The 17,746-nt window shown below is 43.1% G+C and overlaps 2 protein-coding genes across 2 annotated transcripts; one reads left to right on the top strand and one right to left on the bottom strand.

The window, feature by feature from the left end:
- Positions 1-1,130: 1,130 nt before the first annotated feature.
- Positions 1,131-5,993, top strand: LOC125532470 (serine/threonine-protein kinase GRIK1-like). Its single transcript, XM_048696524.1, has 11 exons — positions 1,131-1,572; positions 2,300-2,377; positions 2,488-2,532; positions 2,613-2,687; positions 3,213-3,300; positions 3,427-3,542; positions 4,476-4,571; positions 4,873-4,939; positions 5,263-5,378; positions 5,457-5,535; positions 5,619-5,993. Exons 1-11 carry the CDS (start codon positions 1,234-1,236, stop codon positions 5,756-5,758), a joined length of 1,239 nt encoding a protein of 412 aa, XP_048552481.1. The 5' UTR covers positions 1,131-1,233; the 3' UTR covers positions 5,759-5,993.
- Positions 5,994-6,479: 486 nt separating this feature from the next.
- Positions 6,480-10,997, bottom strand: LOC125532469 (ELF3-like protein 2). Its single transcript, XM_048696523.1, has 4 exons — positions 10,350-10,997; positions 8,707-9,668; positions 8,084-8,135; positions 6,480-7,956 (listed from the first exon to the last, which is right to left on the bottom strand). Exons 1-4 carry the CDS (start codon positions 10,599-10,601, stop codon positions 6,904-6,906), a joined length of 2,319 nt encoding a protein of 772 aa, XP_048552480.1. The 5' UTR covers positions 10,602-10,997; the 3' UTR covers positions 6,480-6,903.
- Positions 10,998-17,746: the final 6,749 nt, after the last annotated feature.

Raw genomic sequence — 17,746 nt, 5'->3', positions numbered from 1 at the left:
ATCATTTGTGGGGCTAAAAATTAATTACCATCTGCACATACATCACATGTTGGAGTAGCAATCTTAGCCCAAAGTGCTCTGAACACGACTGTTTTTTTTTCCTTTAGGCACAACGGCATTGTTTTGTCTTCAATCGAAGATGCCCTTGACGTCATTGTTCGGTTCAAAAGTATAATTTTACAATGCTCTTCATTCTAGTTTTATATTCGATCATTCATGGTCTTTTGTTGTTGTTGTTGTTGTTGTTGTTGTTGTTGTTGTTGTTGTTGTTGTTGTTACTCTGAATATAGTATAAGAGGCTCCTATTGTGTTATATTAAAATAATAAAGCGTTACACTTTACATGTGATAGGCCGTTACTTTCTGTTAACTCACTTTGTAGGTGTGCAAAAAGGAGGGTAAATGAGACTAATAAGAGATGACTAAGGATGTACAAAAGCTAGCAAGAAAGAGGATAAAAACCCTCTATGTTTTTCTCTAACCCTGTGTGAGAAATGAGAAATCCTTCCTAAATCTTCTGGCCCACGAGGCAACCGTGGGGTCCACATCATAGAAATGTTAGATGTTTCTTTCTTTTCATAAGCTCCAAGCGACGTAAAGGAAGATCTTCATGAACATGGGGTTATTCCAGCTGTTTTTGGCATCTTGGATCCATTGCAGTTTATCTCCATTGTCAGTCCATTAGATATTTATAAGGTGGCCTAGCAAGTAGCACAGAATTGGCATATAAACATCATGTGTTTGAGGGTTTCTTCATCAGGCTGCCCACACAAAATACATCTATAGTTATCTCCACCGTGATAGTGTTTTCATTTAAGCATATTTCTGGTGTTTAGTCGATCCGAGAGCAGTAGTCATCCGAATACCTTGACTTTCATTGTTGCCGAGGATTTCGAGAGCCATTTGAAGGTCTTGTGTGCTTTAGCATCTCTGAAGTAAAACTAGTAATAGCTTTTGGCCGAATAAATATCCGAGCCCCGGGCATAAGTTCAGGAGTCTTTATCGTCAGAACCGTCCTCATTCCCGATGTTGTTGTTGTTGTTGTAACGAAAACAAAAACAAAAACAATAAAAAAAAGAAATGAAATTTGTTTGGTTTTGCCCAAATTTTGGCAAACAAAAACGAAATTCCTTGTGTTTGGTTCCTTTCCCCTGCGCCCAGGCCAGGCTAGGGTTTCTCACACGCCAGCAGGCAGCCAGATCCGCGCCGCCGGCCGCCCATTCAGACCACCAGGATGAGCTGCTGCTGCTGCAGCTGCTTCGGCTTCCTCAGCAAGCTGCACCACCGCCCCGCCGCCGGAGACAGCGACGGCGCGCCGTCCAAGGTCCTGCTTTTGCCGAGGTCCAGCGACGGCGGCAGCTTCTACGCCGGGGACAACAGCAGCAGCTTCCTCGGCGACGAGAGCAGGAGCTTCTACGAGAGGGAAGAGGAGGACTACCTCCTCCGCCAGAGCGACGGCGACGACGAGCCGCCCCGCAAGCGGTCCGAGGACATCATACTCTCCCGGGCCCGGAACGGCTTCGCCTGCAGGGACAGCCTCGTCAGGGACACCAGGAAGCTCTTCCGCTCAGAGGTAAGCTCATTACCACCACCAACAACTCTGTTTTCATTTCTCCAATGGTTTGTCCCTACAAATAAATCCTTCCGCTCCGTTGGTGAATTTAGCCGCTGAGCGCCGTAACATGGAGCCCATTATTTCTAGACCAAGAGTACTACCTCTCTCTCAGTTTACAGGGCATGCGCGTACCCCTAGGTCGTTAATTTGACCAACCTAATACAAGTCATATATTACAAAAAATATACCAACATAAACTTCGGAGCTTCTACTTTCAAAAGATATAATTTTTGTGTTATATAGTTTATACTAGGGTGTTAAAATTGGTAACCTAAGTATACGCGCAAGACTTGTAAACTGAAACGGAGGTTGTACATACAATGTGGCCATCAACAACAACTCTGTTTTTTTTTACCCGTTCATTCATTTCATTTCTCCAATGGTTGGTCACAAAGCAATCAATCCTTCCATCCGTTGACAATCGATCACACATGATCCGCTGGACGTAGTTGGTAGCGCACATGGATTATCTTTAGACCAAGAGCGCAATGTGGCCATCGCTCACTCTTCTGCCAAATTATCCAACAACTTGACCAGGTTTTGATTTGATAGCAATGCCATGCCCGTTGCGTGCCTAGTCAATCAATGGTTCATGGCTTGTATGAGAGCATTTTTTTCCCTTTTTATCTTTTGAATTGACAAGTATAATCATCACTCCCCTCTTCTCCTTTTGGCATTGCCTTAGGACGAAACAACCGGCTGTAAGATGATCAACCAGTATGTTCACCTGGGCAAGATTGGTGCTGGGAGCTATGGCAAAGTGGTAATAACAACAACAGACCCTTGTCAAGTGTGCTGCTACCTATTTATGTACCACTACTTCCCTCGCTGATTACCTCTCCTTTGATTTCATTCTAATTCTAAACAAACAAGGTTAAATACCGAAACATCAAGGACGGAAGGTTATATGCAATAAAGGTAGGTGGTTTCGACATTTCTTTCTGCACCCGCTGCACAGTGCTATCTATGTCTACTTGACAGAACTCTATCTATTTCAGGTGTTGAGTAAACCCTACATGTTGAAAGTGCGTGTTGTGCGGTCAGAAACGGCCATGACAGATGTTCTTCGGGAAGTGAGTAACTCTTTGTTAAACTAGTATTTCCCTCTATAAGACCTGTCACTTTGCTGTGTTGTTATGGCGTGTGCAAAGTTCTCTGGGAATGTACTTGTCTGAGCTTTGAAGATATAAATACTGTTAGTACTTTCTCTATAGGCACACATTATTTACAGCTACAGAAGAAATCTATTTGGGATTGTGCACCCATTTAGTATGCGTCTTTTTTTGTTTATTTCAATATTACCTGTGACCATTTTCCTTCGCTTTAGTTTCACTGGCTCTGATGTTTGTTATCAAGAAGCTGAATTGTGCTAAATTTGCCTTGGGATGCTCCAAAGGATTTTGCCATCACCACTATATAATAACTGTACTAAAAAATTCAGTTATTTTTCTGTCAAAAGGCAGAAGCATATTATTAGTAGCATTTGTCAAATGTTGCATATATACAGTGTACCGCATCCTGTTTTTACTTGAGAATCAACTACCGTATTTGTTTTCCAAGTTCTCTAATTAGCTACCCTTTTATTGCATCGGATACAGGTATCCCTCATGAAAATGTTGGATCATCCCAATATAGTAAATCTCATTGAGGTGATTGACGACCCAAACACAGATAAATTCTACATGGGTATTTATTGTTGCTCTCGTTGTTTTGCTTTATTATTCTAACATGGCGCTATTTTAGCAGGCTTGTTGTCATCTTGGTCGTTATTTTACACGATTGCAATTTACTCTTTTCCCTTCCCATTGGCAGTTCTTGAGTATGTTGAGGGGAAAATGGTGTGCAATAACGGCATAGGTTTAGGAGAAGCTACTTCCAGGAAGTACTTGCGGGATATTGTCTCTGGTGTTATGTATCTTCACTCTCATGTAAGACTTTTTAAACTCTTCACCAAGGAATGGTTCATCATGGTTAATTCTGTGCTAATAATATAATAACAGTGTCTATTTCATTAGCACTTTGATCATGTCAAATAGAAATTTCAACAAAGATATTTGAAGAGCTCTAAGTTTGTTAGACAATCATTATTTGAAGCAGCATGTTTTAGCTTTCACATATTTTTTCCCTTCCACTGAACCTAGTTATGTTGGCGTGAAGCTGATCAGCAAGCTCAAATGGTCGGCGTAAATTATCTTAGTAGACAGATTTTCTGTTCATAGTGTTAAACTGTTAAGTCCATGTTTGCTTAGCTACTGACTGAGTTGTTCTGTCTCCGAGCTACCTGATTGCACAGGCAAACATTAGCCTGGGTTTTATAATCAATGCTCACCTCATGCTTTAGGAGGCATAATATATCAGTCAAATGTACCGACTTGCGTATGAATGGTATGCTTGCTGCTTTCGTAGGAACGTTTAGGGTTGAGCTTTCAGCTTCCATATTTCTTAGTACAGTGCTTGGTTGTTGAGTTTCTTGCAGAGAAAACCAGAGTCCTATTTAAAGCCAATGACAGAAAACAGGGGAGATGTGAAACCTGCTTTCTTCTAGAGTATAATGCTTGTGGTCTTGTTTATGGTTTTAAATATACTTTTCTGATTGTATTTACATATAAATGTGGCATCTAATAAATAGTTAGGGCGGCGATATGCATCAAAGCATGATTTGTCTGTTGCCATATGAAGCTCACTTATTCGTAGTTGGCATATTCCACCGTTGAATTCTAATTCAGTATATGTGTTTGTGCACACACTTTGGTACATAATGGATCGCCGGAATAGGTTTCTACCAATAGTTTACATTCCATGTCACAAATTTTGCACTGTGTGCTTGATACAAAACTTATTTTTCTTGTGTTTTTATGCAGAACATTATTCATGGTGATATTAAACCAGACAACCTCTTGGTCACAAGTACTGGCAATGTGAAGATAGGGGACTTCAGTGTTAGCCAGATATTTGAGGTCCTTTTTTAATATTGTAGTTGTATTTTTTATTTATGCCAGTAAATTTATTCTCACTGGCAGGGTGAAGTTTTTTAGTCTAGCAAAGTATATAATCTTGGGCTTCACAATTTGTTCTTGTATAAAATCTAAGATTGCAAATTGCATACGTGAACGATATTGTCACTTACTCTGGGAATTTTGAACATTAGTCGAGTAGACAATGTAGTCTGATGATTCAGTGTTGTAAACCATTTTTAGTAGGGTTGTCGAGCCTCCTAGCTTGGTGCTTTACACATTGGGGTACTTGATTATGCTGCAGGATGACGATGATATGCTTTGGAGGTCTCCGGGTACTCCAGTTTTCACTGCACCAGAGTGCTGTCAAGGTACAGTTACATGACTTTGATTTGAGTTATAAAAGGCGGCACGCACAATCAGCCAGTTACCAAAGTATCCATCTGAAGTACAACACCAGTGGTTTTTGGAATATTGGTAGCATGGTGCTGTAGGTGTTTCCACAGCTAAATGATTGCATAACTGCAGCAGATAAAGATAAACAAACCCATAGCCCCAAACAACTGTAAGCAACCAAAGGGCTTGGGTTGTGGGTGTGATGCCAATAAATATAAGAAGTTGCTAAAATATTCTCTGGCCATGGCATGGGCTTGCTTAATGTGATGAACAATTTTCCGCCTCCCTTCCGCTGCAGGTTCAGCCTACCATGGCAGAACAGCTGATACATGGGCAGTCGGTGTTACCCTGTATTGCATGATCACCGGGAAATATCCATTCCTTGGAGAAACTCTGCAGGAAACTTACGACAAGGTGCGAAATATACGTTACTCCCTTCTCAGTTTACCTACCGCATAGACTCACCAAGGTCGCTCCGCTGCTGTGGGACAGATCGCCAATGATCCGGTGGAAATACCCGGCGACACGAGCCCCCAGCTCGCCGACTTGATGCAGAGGCTGCTCTACAAAGGTGTTCCTTGCAGGGTTTTTCTATTTTGCAATGAAGGTGTGCTTGCTGTGTTAACAGTGGTGTCGTTTGTGCTTTCCTCGCAGATCCGGGAGATCGTATGACCCTGCAGGCCGTGGCCGCGCATCCCTGGGTCGCCGGGGCTGAGGGTCCGGTCCCTGAGTTTGTGTGTAGGTGCGGTTTCGGTCGCAGGAACAGGAGTGATTCGCAGGAGGCGGTGCAATAACAGAGAGCCAGCCTTTTTGGGCATTGCTGTGGTGCTAGCCTAGTAGTGTGTGTGTGTGTAGATATAACAGATGAAGTGTGTCGTAGCAAAACAATCTTTGTGTTTTGAGTTTTCGGTACAGAATAGAGTGCCAGTCTGATTCTTTTTTTTTATCGCAAGCTTTACGCACATCGCCTTGTGTCACGGCGGCGAATGTTTTATTCTTGTTGAATCAATCCAATATAGTGAGAAAGCAGATGCTCCTTTTTTTTTCCTTTTTTCTTTTTTTGATGGGAGCAGATCTTCCTTTCTGAGAGTGTTTTTATTCCATGGGTGAATTTTGAATCTGATGTGTTATAAAATCTATGTTGTTTTTATGGGAAGAAGAATAACTAATGTGTTTTTCATGTATATAAATGACTTGAGAAGCTACAAACTAGTATTATTATTGTTAGGTTGGAATAAGAATCGCATTCCCTTTCACTAGAAAATAATAAATGACAGAACAATTCGTTTAGTCTACATCTGACCTGTCATACAAATCAAAATGTGGTAACTGTGTTTGGAAGTTGTAAAAAAACTCTCAAATACAATATGCTACTTTCAGCATTTGCAAATCCAAGTTCAAACACAAATTTAAAACTGTAACAGTAAGGTATTGGCTCACTTCCTGGGGTTGGCAATAATCATCTGGCAGGTTGGCCCAATATACAAAAATAAACAATACAGTACACAATGGGCGAAAAAAGAAACATACCAAATTTCTTTTATAAGATATCAGCAGGCACTATAGCTGCACATACATAGATAATATAGCAGAGCCATCACTCCCAGGTTTCACTTCTTTTTGCCTGAGACATACATACACCTAACACTAACAGTTACAGTTTTCATTCTGGCATAAATAGATAGATAGATTGATAGATACAAGTCCTGCTTTGCCCAACCAGCACTCATTCTGTTCTGGCAAGTCCTGCTTTGCTTTGCATATTTACAGTCGCCAAAAATTCGCTTTTACCGACACCGAGGGACAAATATATAGGAATGCTATTTGCTTGCTGCCTGCCTGCTCAAAAATAACAACATACTCCCAAGCGCTAATTGGCTAAGCTTTCTTCCTTCCTTTCTTTCTTTGTGCCGGCCAACCACCGCATGCGGTCGCTCGGTCACGGGCCGTTCTGCTGCCTCTCCATCTGGATCGACCGGAAGATGCGCGCCGCCGACTCTGACGCGGTGCGCGCTGTGTGCGGGACCACCCGGATCACACGGGCCGCTGCCGCCACCGGGTTCTCCTGGCTGCCCGAGGAGACCTGGGGTTGCTGGGCCGCGTTCCCGTTCCCGGCCGACGACGTAGGGAGGGGCGCCGCAGGTGCGGCCGCGGCAGGGCCCCTCGCCTCGCCCTGGCCCTGCTGCCTGTCAAAAGGGCTGCTGGCGGCGCTGCTCCCTTGCAGCTCGCTGCCGCGGGACGAGTGGAACCTCCAGACGCCGCCGGCCGACACGGCATCGTTCCTCATGTTGCACGAGCTCCTTGAGTGGTGCTCGACATGAGTGTTGGGTCGCGCTGCGGCCACGCGGCTCACCTGCTCCACTGCGGAGGATGAGACCACCGGGTTCATCACTGGCACGCTGAAAGGCGGGAAGTACATCGGGGGCATGGCTGGTGGGCCGCCGACGCCCATGTGCTGCGGCTGGTGAGGCATAGGGATGCCGTATGGAGAATTCATGAATTCCCCAGCTGTAGATGGCAGGCTCAGAGGAGCACAGCTTGCGTAAAACGGGGCCAAGATGCTTCCTGCCGGGGGGCACGGCCCTGTGTATGGTTTGTAGACGAACCCTTCCGACGGAGACATGACGGGAACGAGCCACTGATTCTGAGGCGGAGGAGCACACCAGTTGTTCTGCTTGTTGTCGGGAGGAGCAGGCATAGCAGGAGGGTTACTGCTAACCGCACCGTTTGATGCAGCTTGGTTCTCATGCCGGACCTCGACTACATCATTGTCTTGAGATGGTGAAGCCTGGTTTCCTTCAGTGTTGTCTTTCGAGTACTCCGCCTGCTGCAGGGTAAGCTGTGCATCATCATCGTCTTTGCTTTTAGCTGATAGAAGCTGCTTTTCCACATTGGCTGCAGCCGTCTTCTTCTTGCTTGTCACCAGGGCACTGCCAAGGCACGGATCCCCTTCAATAAGTAGGTGTGGAGATGCTGCAATCAACTTCTGCACCTGCTTGCAAGCACATACATAACATGGCTATATCAGCGTCCCAACACAAAATACATCAATAAGCTAACCGCCCGCTTGTGGCGAGTAAGAATCACAGGCTACTATATATTTGGTGGCGCAGACTCACTTTGATCAGTCGATGCAGCTCGAACACTTGGACAGCAAAAACCCGCTGCTGACTGTATAGAGTTCAAAGAAAAGTGATTACAAAACAAGAAAGGAAGTTATAGTGATTAAGAGAGATACTCCCTCCTTCCAGAATATAAGGTGCATCAGTTTTCGTGCAAGTCTAACTTATGTATGTTTGACCAAGATTATAGAATAAAATATCGACATCTACAATACAAAATAAAATAAAATACAAAAATACTTTCCGTCATGGATCCAATGATACAAATTTGTTATTGTATATATTGACACTTTTTTCTAAAAACTTGGTCAAACATGCACATGTTTGACTTTTGAAAAAACTAATACCTTATATTTTGGAATGGATGGGAGTACTACATTTAAGCATCAGTCTGTCAAAAAGGAAAAGAGATGTTCATAGAATGCACATGACAAATGTGCATGCGTGTTTGTGTTTGCATGTGTACAGTAGGGTGATTTGAGATGATACAGCATGTATAAATGGGAAGATCTAATCCGCTCGACTGCCTGGCTCATTTGCTGAGCACCAAGCTTATGTGCACACAGACCTTTCAAAAACACGAAGACAGAAAGGACAAGACCTAAGTGGTGAATACTTACTTGACGATAGCTCTTCTTGCTTTCCAGAAATGCTTTGGACCAATAGCACCGACAACATCATCTGGAGAGATCTCCAGATCTGGCAGAGATTCCACAGAGGAATCCGAGGAATCATCCCTCTGCACATCATGATGTCCGGTTGATCTTTTTCTCTTTTCACCAGTCTCTCTTAGGCCTTTCTCCGACAGTTTAGAAGCGCCGTTGCATGCGATGTCAGTAGAGTATGGCCCATTTCCAGCCTTTGGAGCATTCTGAGACTCAGCAGCATTCTCATTCCTTGTTCTAGCCTGATGCCCCTCGTTTCGGGAATGTTGCTTATCAGAAACATTTATACTGCTCGTCTCTTTTACCCTACTATACGAAGAGCCTTTGTCGTCTCTTTTACCCATTGTCTTCTCTGCAGAAAATTGAAATGATGAAGTCCTCTCTTCAGCTTCCAAAAAGTTTGTCGTTGTGTTTGCTGGTGCTTTGTCCCTGATAATACTTGGAGAGTCCATTGATCTCGTGTCCGACGCGTTCCTTCCTTCCAGGTACCTCTTGTCGGTGTTGGGAAATTTTGCAGTTGGTTTGGACAGCGTAGGCCCACTCTTATACGGACTTGTAGCTGGGAAGGGTGTGGAATTCTCTTGGATCCTCACTTCCTCATGGTTGGAGCGAGGGCGCACTCCAGAGCAGAAGACGGAAGGAACCGTAAAATCATCATCGTGAGTCAACTTCTTCCCAGAAGAATTCTTCGTGTTGTTGTTGTTGTTGCTGTTATTGTCTCTACGCTGTGAACTACTACACTCAGCAGTCGATCCTGCAGCATAGGCGTCCTTGCTCTTAAGCAGGGTGGAAAGCCTCCCAGATGTAGCATGGCCATCCCGCCCACTCGAGTTGGTCTTGATGTGTTCGGGCAAACGCACAGGTTCGTTTGAAGGCACACAAAATGATGGAAAGAGAGGTCTGTCGATCCCACCAATCTACAAGAAAAAGGCGCAAGTTAGTAATAAGTAGTAGTTTAAAAGAAAGTACTCTAGGATACAATTACAAATGAAGACATTGCCCAGTCATGTCTCACTGAAAACTCATCATCTTTGCTGTGTGCAAGTGCAAACAGAAGTGACAGACAATCTTCCAATTCCACATCCCTGATGCCTATCGTGGGAATCATCAACCATGTACCCGGATGCGCCCCATAACCGTCACTGCACTAGCGTTCAGAAAAGAAAACTGCCAAACTCCGGAAAGCGATAATCAACGCAAGGTATCTAACAGATAAAGAATCACTCGTCGAGAGCCAACCATACGTACATCGTAAGCATCTCACGGCACTCGTAATCATACAACCATGTGTGTGTCGCTAAATTCGCATACATACATACATCAAAAGAGCATCAATAGAGCGAGCGGCAAGGCGAGACGACATGCCGGCCAAGCCAATAGAGGCATCCTAGTCTAACACTGACACTGTGAAGCCCCCACTGCACTGCTGCTGAAGCAACCGCCGGCGGCCATGGCAGGCGGCATCTAGGTTTCAATCCAATCCAATCCAATCCAATCCAATCCAATCAGCGGACAGGCTAAAAATATATACGTGCATACATAGAGGCAAAAAAGAAAGAAAAGGAGAAGATGGGTGGGAGGAAGGAAGGAAGGGATACCTGTCCGGCGGAGGCGGAGGAGACGGCGGCGTAGCTGGCGGCGGGGCGGTGGGCGGCGGCTGGGGCGGTGTTGGCGGCGTTGGCGGCGAAGCGCTGGGAGGGGACGCTGAACTGCTCGTAGAGGGCCATCTTGTTGCGGGGCGGCGCGCGCGGGCCGCCGCCCTTGAGCGTGGTGTCGTTGACGTGGAGCCTGGGGAAGAGCGGGCCCATGACCTTGTCCTCCCCGCCGTCCTTGCCGCCGGCCCTCCTCATCGCGGCCAGCTAGACAACTAGCTAGGACGCCATCATCGCTCGGCCGGGGGAGGGAGAGAGAGGGTGGGAGGGAGGGAGGGAGGGAGAGGGGACGGAGAGGAGATCTCCGAATCAAGAAGAAGAAGAAGAAGAGGAGGAGGGGAAAAGGGCGGATTTTTCGGGGTCTCCGGACCGGGCCGCGGAGCACGGGGGCAGCGGGATCGGGCGGCGAGCGGGATTCGGATCGGTTGGGGAGAAATATCTGCCGGCCGCGGCCCGGGGACGGAGCAGGAGGAGGGGAAAAGCGGAGGAGGAGGAGGAAGAAAGGGAGAGGTGGTCTCTGCCTCTGCTCCGCTCTGGTGAGGTCCGTCTGGTGGAGGAGACGGCCACGCCCACCACCACCAACAGTGTGTGTGTGTGTGTGTGCTGGGGCTGGGATGACATGGGATCCTCATCCACACACAACACCACTGCAAATGAAAAACAAAACAAACATACTACTACTCCCACGTAGTACAAATTTCAACTAGAACCCATCATCCAATCCCCAAAACCAAAATGTAACCAACAAAAAACCCTTCTCTCCCCGGCCGGCGTCCACCCTGGCTTGAGCGTCAGGGCGTCGCCTTTCTTTTCCGTGCTGAAGATTCATTCATCATGTGTCCATGTTCTTTTCCCTGCATCTGTGTCGCCATACATGTCTAGACATGCTTCATATCTCAACAAACAAACAAACAAACAAACAAACAAACGGCGATATCGAAACCTACATCAACACTTGATTTTGGCCGTATCTCCGACGGAGGCAAATGCCAAGCGCGCCACAAAAGTCATCGAATTTGCATCGACATTGTCATCGCATCCAGCTTTATCCAATATGACCCTTTTATATAGGTGAATACGGACATCCATCTTATATGTTGTGTAAAGCTCTTCTAAGAACAAGAAAACGTGTTCAAAAGTTGGTGGGTGCAGCTAGGCTCCTGCAAAATTTCACCAATGAGGAAGGGGTATAGTTGAGGGAACAGTTTCATGTACTATTCACTTGCTCTGTGTGTGTGTCTGTGTGTTTTGCTAGGCACTGGCAGTTAGTATATCCTTTTTATGCATGTGAACCCATGCCTATATTTTCCTTTTTAATTTTTTCATGAATTTAAAAATCCGTATGCAATGAAAAAGAGTCGGGGTTGTCTTTTGACACCGATGCGGGGTAGGCATTCCCATGTCCGTGGAGCTCGTCTTACCTAGTGCTTCTCTCCCGGTCTCTCCATAATCATTCGACATTGCTAGGTCGCTTTGACGGCGCTTTAGACTTAGTATTTTTTTTAACATGGGGAGTGCTCCCAAGAACACAAATGCCTCATTTATTATCAAGCAGTGGTACATAGCATCAAACCACATGACTCAAACTAAAAAAACAAATTGCCCCTAATTTATGCTAAGAGGCTACCAATTGGGAAAGAAATTGCAACTGTGTCTGAAACAACAACCGTACAGAACGAAGCAAGCCAACGTCGGGGATGAATAATTTGTCCAACGAGCACTCCACAACTACAAGCCATGGACTTTCAACCATAGGATTCGACGGATCGCCGGAGAGAGTCGGGTTTCGACCACCACATGATACGTCTCCAACGTATCTATAATTTTTTATTGCTCCATGCTATATTATCTACTGTTTTGGATATTTATGGGCTTTATTATACACTTTTACATTATTTTTGGGACTAACCTATTAACCCAGAGCCCAGTGCCAGTTTTTGTTTTTTTTGCCTATTTTAGGGTTTCGAAGAAAAGGAAAATCAAACGGAGTCCAATTGACCTGAAACTTCACGGAACTTATTTTTGGAAGGAAAGCAACCTGATGGACTTGGAGTGCACATCAGGAAAGAAACGAGGGAGCTACGAGGTAGGGGGCGCGCCCACCCCCCCTAGGGCGCGCCCTCCACCCTCGTGGGCCCCTCGTGGCCCCCCTGACGTACTTCTTCCGCCTATATATCTCCATATACCCTAAAACATCCGAGAGCACAATAGATCGGGAGTTCCGCCGCTAGAAGCCTCCGTAGCCACCGAAAGCCAATCTAGACCCGTTTCGGCACCCTGCCGGAGGGGGAACTCCTCTCCGGTGGCCATCTTCATCATTCCGGTGCTCTCCATGACGAGGAGGGAGTAGTTCTCCCTCGGGGCTGAGGGTATGTACCAGTAGCTATGTGTTTGATCTCTCTCTCTCTCTCTCTCGTGTTCTTGATTTGACACGATCTTGATGTATCACGAGCTTTGCAATTATAGTTGGATCTTATGTTTCTCCTCCCCCTCTACTCTCTTGTAATGGATTGAGTTTCCCCTTTGAAGTTACCTTATCGGATTGAGTCTTTAAATATTTGAGAACACTTGATGTATGTCTTGCCGTGCATATCTGTGGTGACAGTGGGATATCACGTGATTCACTTGATGTATGTTTTGGTGACCAACTTGCGGGTTCCACCCATGAACCTATGCATAGGGGTTGGCACACGTTTTCGTCGTGATTCTCCGGTAGAACTTTGGGGCACTCTTTGAGGTCCTTTGTGTTGGTTGAATAGATGAATCTGAGATTGTGTGATGCATATCGTATAATCATACCCACGGATACTTGAGGTGACATTGGAGTATCTAGGTGACATTAGGGTTTTGGTTGATTTGTGTCTTAAGGTGTTATTCTAGTACGAACTCTAGGGCTGTTTGTGACACTTATAGGAATAGCCCAACGGATTGATTGGAAAGAATAACTTTGAGGTGGTTTCGTACCCTACCATAATCTCTTCGTTTGTTCTCCGCTATTAGTGACTTTGGAGTGACTCTTTGTTGCATGTTGAGGGATAGTTATGTGATCCAATTATGTTAGTATTGTTGAGGGAACTTGCACTAGCGAAAGTATGAACCCTAGGCCTTGTTTCAACGCATTGCAATACCATTTGTGCTCACTTTTATCATTAGTTACCTTGCTGTTTTTATAATTTCAGATTACAAATACCTTTATCTACCATCCATATACCACTTGTATCACCATCTCTTCGCCGAACTAGTGCACCTATACAATTTACCATTGTATTGGGTGTGTTGGGGACACAAGAGACTCTTTGTTATTTGGTTGCAGGGTTGCTTGAGAGAGACCATCTTCATCCTACGCCTCCTACGGATTGATAAACCTTAGGTCATCCACTTGAGGGAAATTTGCTACTGTCCTACAAACCTCTGCACTTGGAGGCCCAACAACGTCTATAAGAAGAAGGTTGTGTAGTAGACATCGAGCTCTTTTCTGGCGCCGTTGCCGGGGAGGTTAGCGCTTGAAGGTATATCTTTAGATCTTGTAATCGAGTCTTTTTGTTTCTTTTTTTTGCACTAGTTTAGTATATAAAAGAAAACTACAAAAAAATAAGGAATTGAGTTTGCCTCATACGCTTCATCTTTTTAATATCTTTCATGAGTATGATGGAAAGGAAAATTGTGCCAAAGTGTTAGAAGAAGAATGCATTAAAATGTTTGGCACTAAATATTTGAATGATGAGAATGATTGCAATGTTGTTAGTATGAATTCCTTGAATATCCTTGATGCTAATGATATGCAAAGCCACAAGCTTGGGGAAGCTATGTTTGATGAAGACGATATTTTTTGTCCCCCAAGTTTTGATGAGCAAATTTATTATGATGAAAGCATGCCTCCTATTTATGATGATTATATTGATGAAAGTGGATTTGGAGAGGTCATGACTTTATTTTGTGATGAATCCACTATTTCGGAAGAGGTTCCAATTGATTATGAGAACAAAGTTTCTATCTATGATTATTATTGTGATGACTTGTATACTATAAACAATAACGATATCCATGAATCTTGTCATCATGATTTTAGTTTTCAATTGGATTATGCCTCACATGATAATTATTTTGTTGAGTTTTCTCCCACTATTCTTCATGAGAAGAATTTTGCTTATGTGGAGAGCAATAAAAATTCTATGCTTGTAGATCATGAAAAGAATGCTTTATGTGCTGGTTATATTGTTGAATTCATTCATGATGCTACTTAAAATGATTATGAGGGAGGAACATATGCTTGTAGGAATTGCAATAATATCACGTTTCCTCTCTATGTGCTTAAAGTTTTGAAGTTATGCTTGTTTTACCTTCCTATGCAAGTTGATTCTTGTTCCCACAATTTGTTTTCTCACAAAATCCTATGCATAGGAAGTGGGTTAGACTTAAATTTTCTAGTCATATTCTTCATGATGCTCTCTTTATGTTACAATTCTTATCTTTTATGTGAGCATCATTGAAATCATCATGTCTAGCTAGGGGTGTTAAACGATAGCGCTTGTTGGGAGGTAACCCAAATTTATTTTTATTCCTTGCTTTTTGTTTCTGTTTAGTAATAAATAATTCATCTATCCTCTATTTAGATGTGGTTTTATGCTTTTAATTAGTGTTTGTGCCAAGTAGAACCTTTGGGAAGACTTGGGGAAAGTCTTGTTGATCTTGCTGTAAAAAACAGAAACTTTAGCGCTCACGAGGCTGCCATTTTTTATTGGAGAGTTCTATTTAGTTAATTCTTTTTGCAGATAATTAATAGATAAATTCCTCACGTCCTTCAATTGATTTTAGAATTTTTGGGGTTCCATAAGTATATGTTTGATCCAGATTACTACAGACTGTTCTGTTTTTGACAGATTCTGTTTTCGATGTGTTGTTTGCTTATTTTGATGAATCTATGAGTAGTATTGGAGGGTATGAACCATAGATAAGTTGGAATACAGTAGATATTACACCAATATGAATTTATAATGAGTTCACAACAGTACCTAAGTTGTGATTTATTTTCTTATATTAACGGAGCTTATGAGATTTTCTGTTAAGTTTTGTGTTGTGAAGTTTTCAAGTTTTGGGTAAAGATTCGATGGACTATGGAATAAGGAGTGGCAAGAGCCTAAGCTTGGGGATGCCCAAGGCACCCCAAGGTAATATTCGAGGACAACCAAGAGCCTAAGCTTGGGTATGCCCCGGAAGGCATCCCCTCTTTCGTCTTCGTTCATCAGTAACTTTACTTGGAGCTATATTTTTATTCGCCACATGATATGTGTTTTGCTTGGAGCGTCATTTCATTTTATTTAGTTTTGATTGCTATTTGAATAAAATACCAAGATCTGAAATCCTTAAATGTTAGAGAGTCTTCACATAGTTGCATACTTATTCGACTACTCATTGATCTTCACTTATATCTTTCGGAGTAGTTTGTTGTTGCTCTAGTGCTTCACTTATATCTTTTTAGAGCACGATGGTGGTTTTATTTTATAGAAATAGATGAACTCTCATGCTTCACTTATATTATTTTGAGAGTCTTTAGAACAGGATGGTATTTTTCTTTGGTTATGAAACTAGTCCTAATATGATGGGCATCCAAGAGGGATATAATAAAAACTTTCATATAAAGTGCATTGAATACTAAGAGAAGTTCGATACTTGATGATTGTTTTGAGATATGGAGATAGTGATATCAAAGTTGTGCTAGTTGAGTAGTTGTGAATTTGAGGAATACTTGTGTTGAAGTTTGCAAGTCTCGTAGCATGCACGTATGGTAAACATTGTGTAACAAATTTGAAACATGAGGTGTTATTTGATTGTCTTCCTTATGAGTGGCGGTCGGGGACGAGCGATGGTCTTTTCCTACCAATCTATCCCCCTAGGAGCATGTGCGTGGTACTTGGTTTTTGATGACTTGTAGATTTTTGCAATAAGTATGTGAGTTCTTTATGACTAATGTTGAGTCCATGGATTATACGCACTCTTACCCTTCCATCATTGCTAGCCTCTTCGGTACCATGCATTTCCCTTTCTCACATTGAGAGTTGGTGCAAACTTCGCCGGTGCATCCAAACCCCGTGATATGATTCGCTCTGTCACACATAAACCTCCTTATATCTTCCTCAAAATAGCCACCATACCTACCTATTATGGCATTTCCATAGCCATACTGATATATATTGCCATGCAACTTTCCACCGTTCCGTTTATTATGACACGCATCATCATTGTCATATTGCTTTGCATGATCATGTAGTTGACATCGTATTTGTGGCAAAGCCACCGTTCATAATTTTTCATACATGTCGCTCTTGATTCGTCGCAATCCCGGTACACCACCGGAGGCATTCATATAGAGTCATACTTTGTTCTAGTATCGAGTTGTAATCATTGAGTTGTAAATAAATAGAAGTGTGATGATCATCATTTTCTAGAGCATTGTCCCAAGTGAGGAAAAAAGAAAAAAAAGAGAAAGGCCATAAAAAAGAGAAGGTCCAAAAAATAGAAAGGCCATTAAAAAAGGGGCCCAAATAAAAAATGAGAGAATAAGAGAGAAGGGACAATGCTACTATCCTTTGCCACACTTGTGCTTCAAAGTAGCACCATAATCTTCATGATAGAGAGTATTTTGTTTTGTCACTTTCATATACTAGTGGGAAATTTTCATTATAGAACTTGCCTTGTATATTCCAACAATGGGCCTCCTCAAGTGCCCTAGGTCTTCGTGAGCAAGCAAGTTGGATGCACACCCACTTAGTTCTTTTGTTGAGATTTCATACATTTATAGATCTAGTGCATCTGTTGCATGGCAATCCCTACTCCTTGCATTGTCATCAATTGATGGGCATCTCCCTAGCCCATTGATTAGCCGCGTCGATGTGAGACTTTCTCCTTTTTGTCTTCTCCACATAACCCCCTCATTATATTCTATTCCACCCATAGTGTTATATCCATGGCTCACGCTCATGTATTACGTGAAAGTTGAAAAAAGTTTGAGATTACTAAAGTATGAAACAATTGCTTGGCTTGTCATCGGGGTTGTGCATGATGAGAGCATTCTCGTGTGACGAAAATGGAGCATGACCAAATTATATGATTTTGTAGGGATGAACTTTCTTTGGCCATGTTATTTTGAGAAGACATGATTGCTTAGTTAGTATGCTTGAAGTATTATTATTTTTATGTCAATATTAAACTTTTGTCTTGAATCTTACGGATCTGAATATTCTTTCTACAATAAAGACAAATAAATGATGAATATGTTAGGTAGAATTCCACATCAAAAATTCTGTTTTTATCATTTACCTACTCGAGGACGAGCAGGAATTAAG

Source organism: Triticum urartu, chromosome 1 (genome assembly GCF_003073215.2).
Source record: "Triticum urartu cultivar G1812 chromosome 1, Tu2.1, whole genome shotgun sequence".
NCBI classification, from domain to species: Eukaryota; Viridiplantae; Streptophyta; class Magnoliopsida; order Poales; family Poaceae; genus Triticum; species Triticum urartu.
Note: the sequence above shows the minus strand (reverse complement) of the source record. Positions and strands in the feature narration are given on the sequence as shown.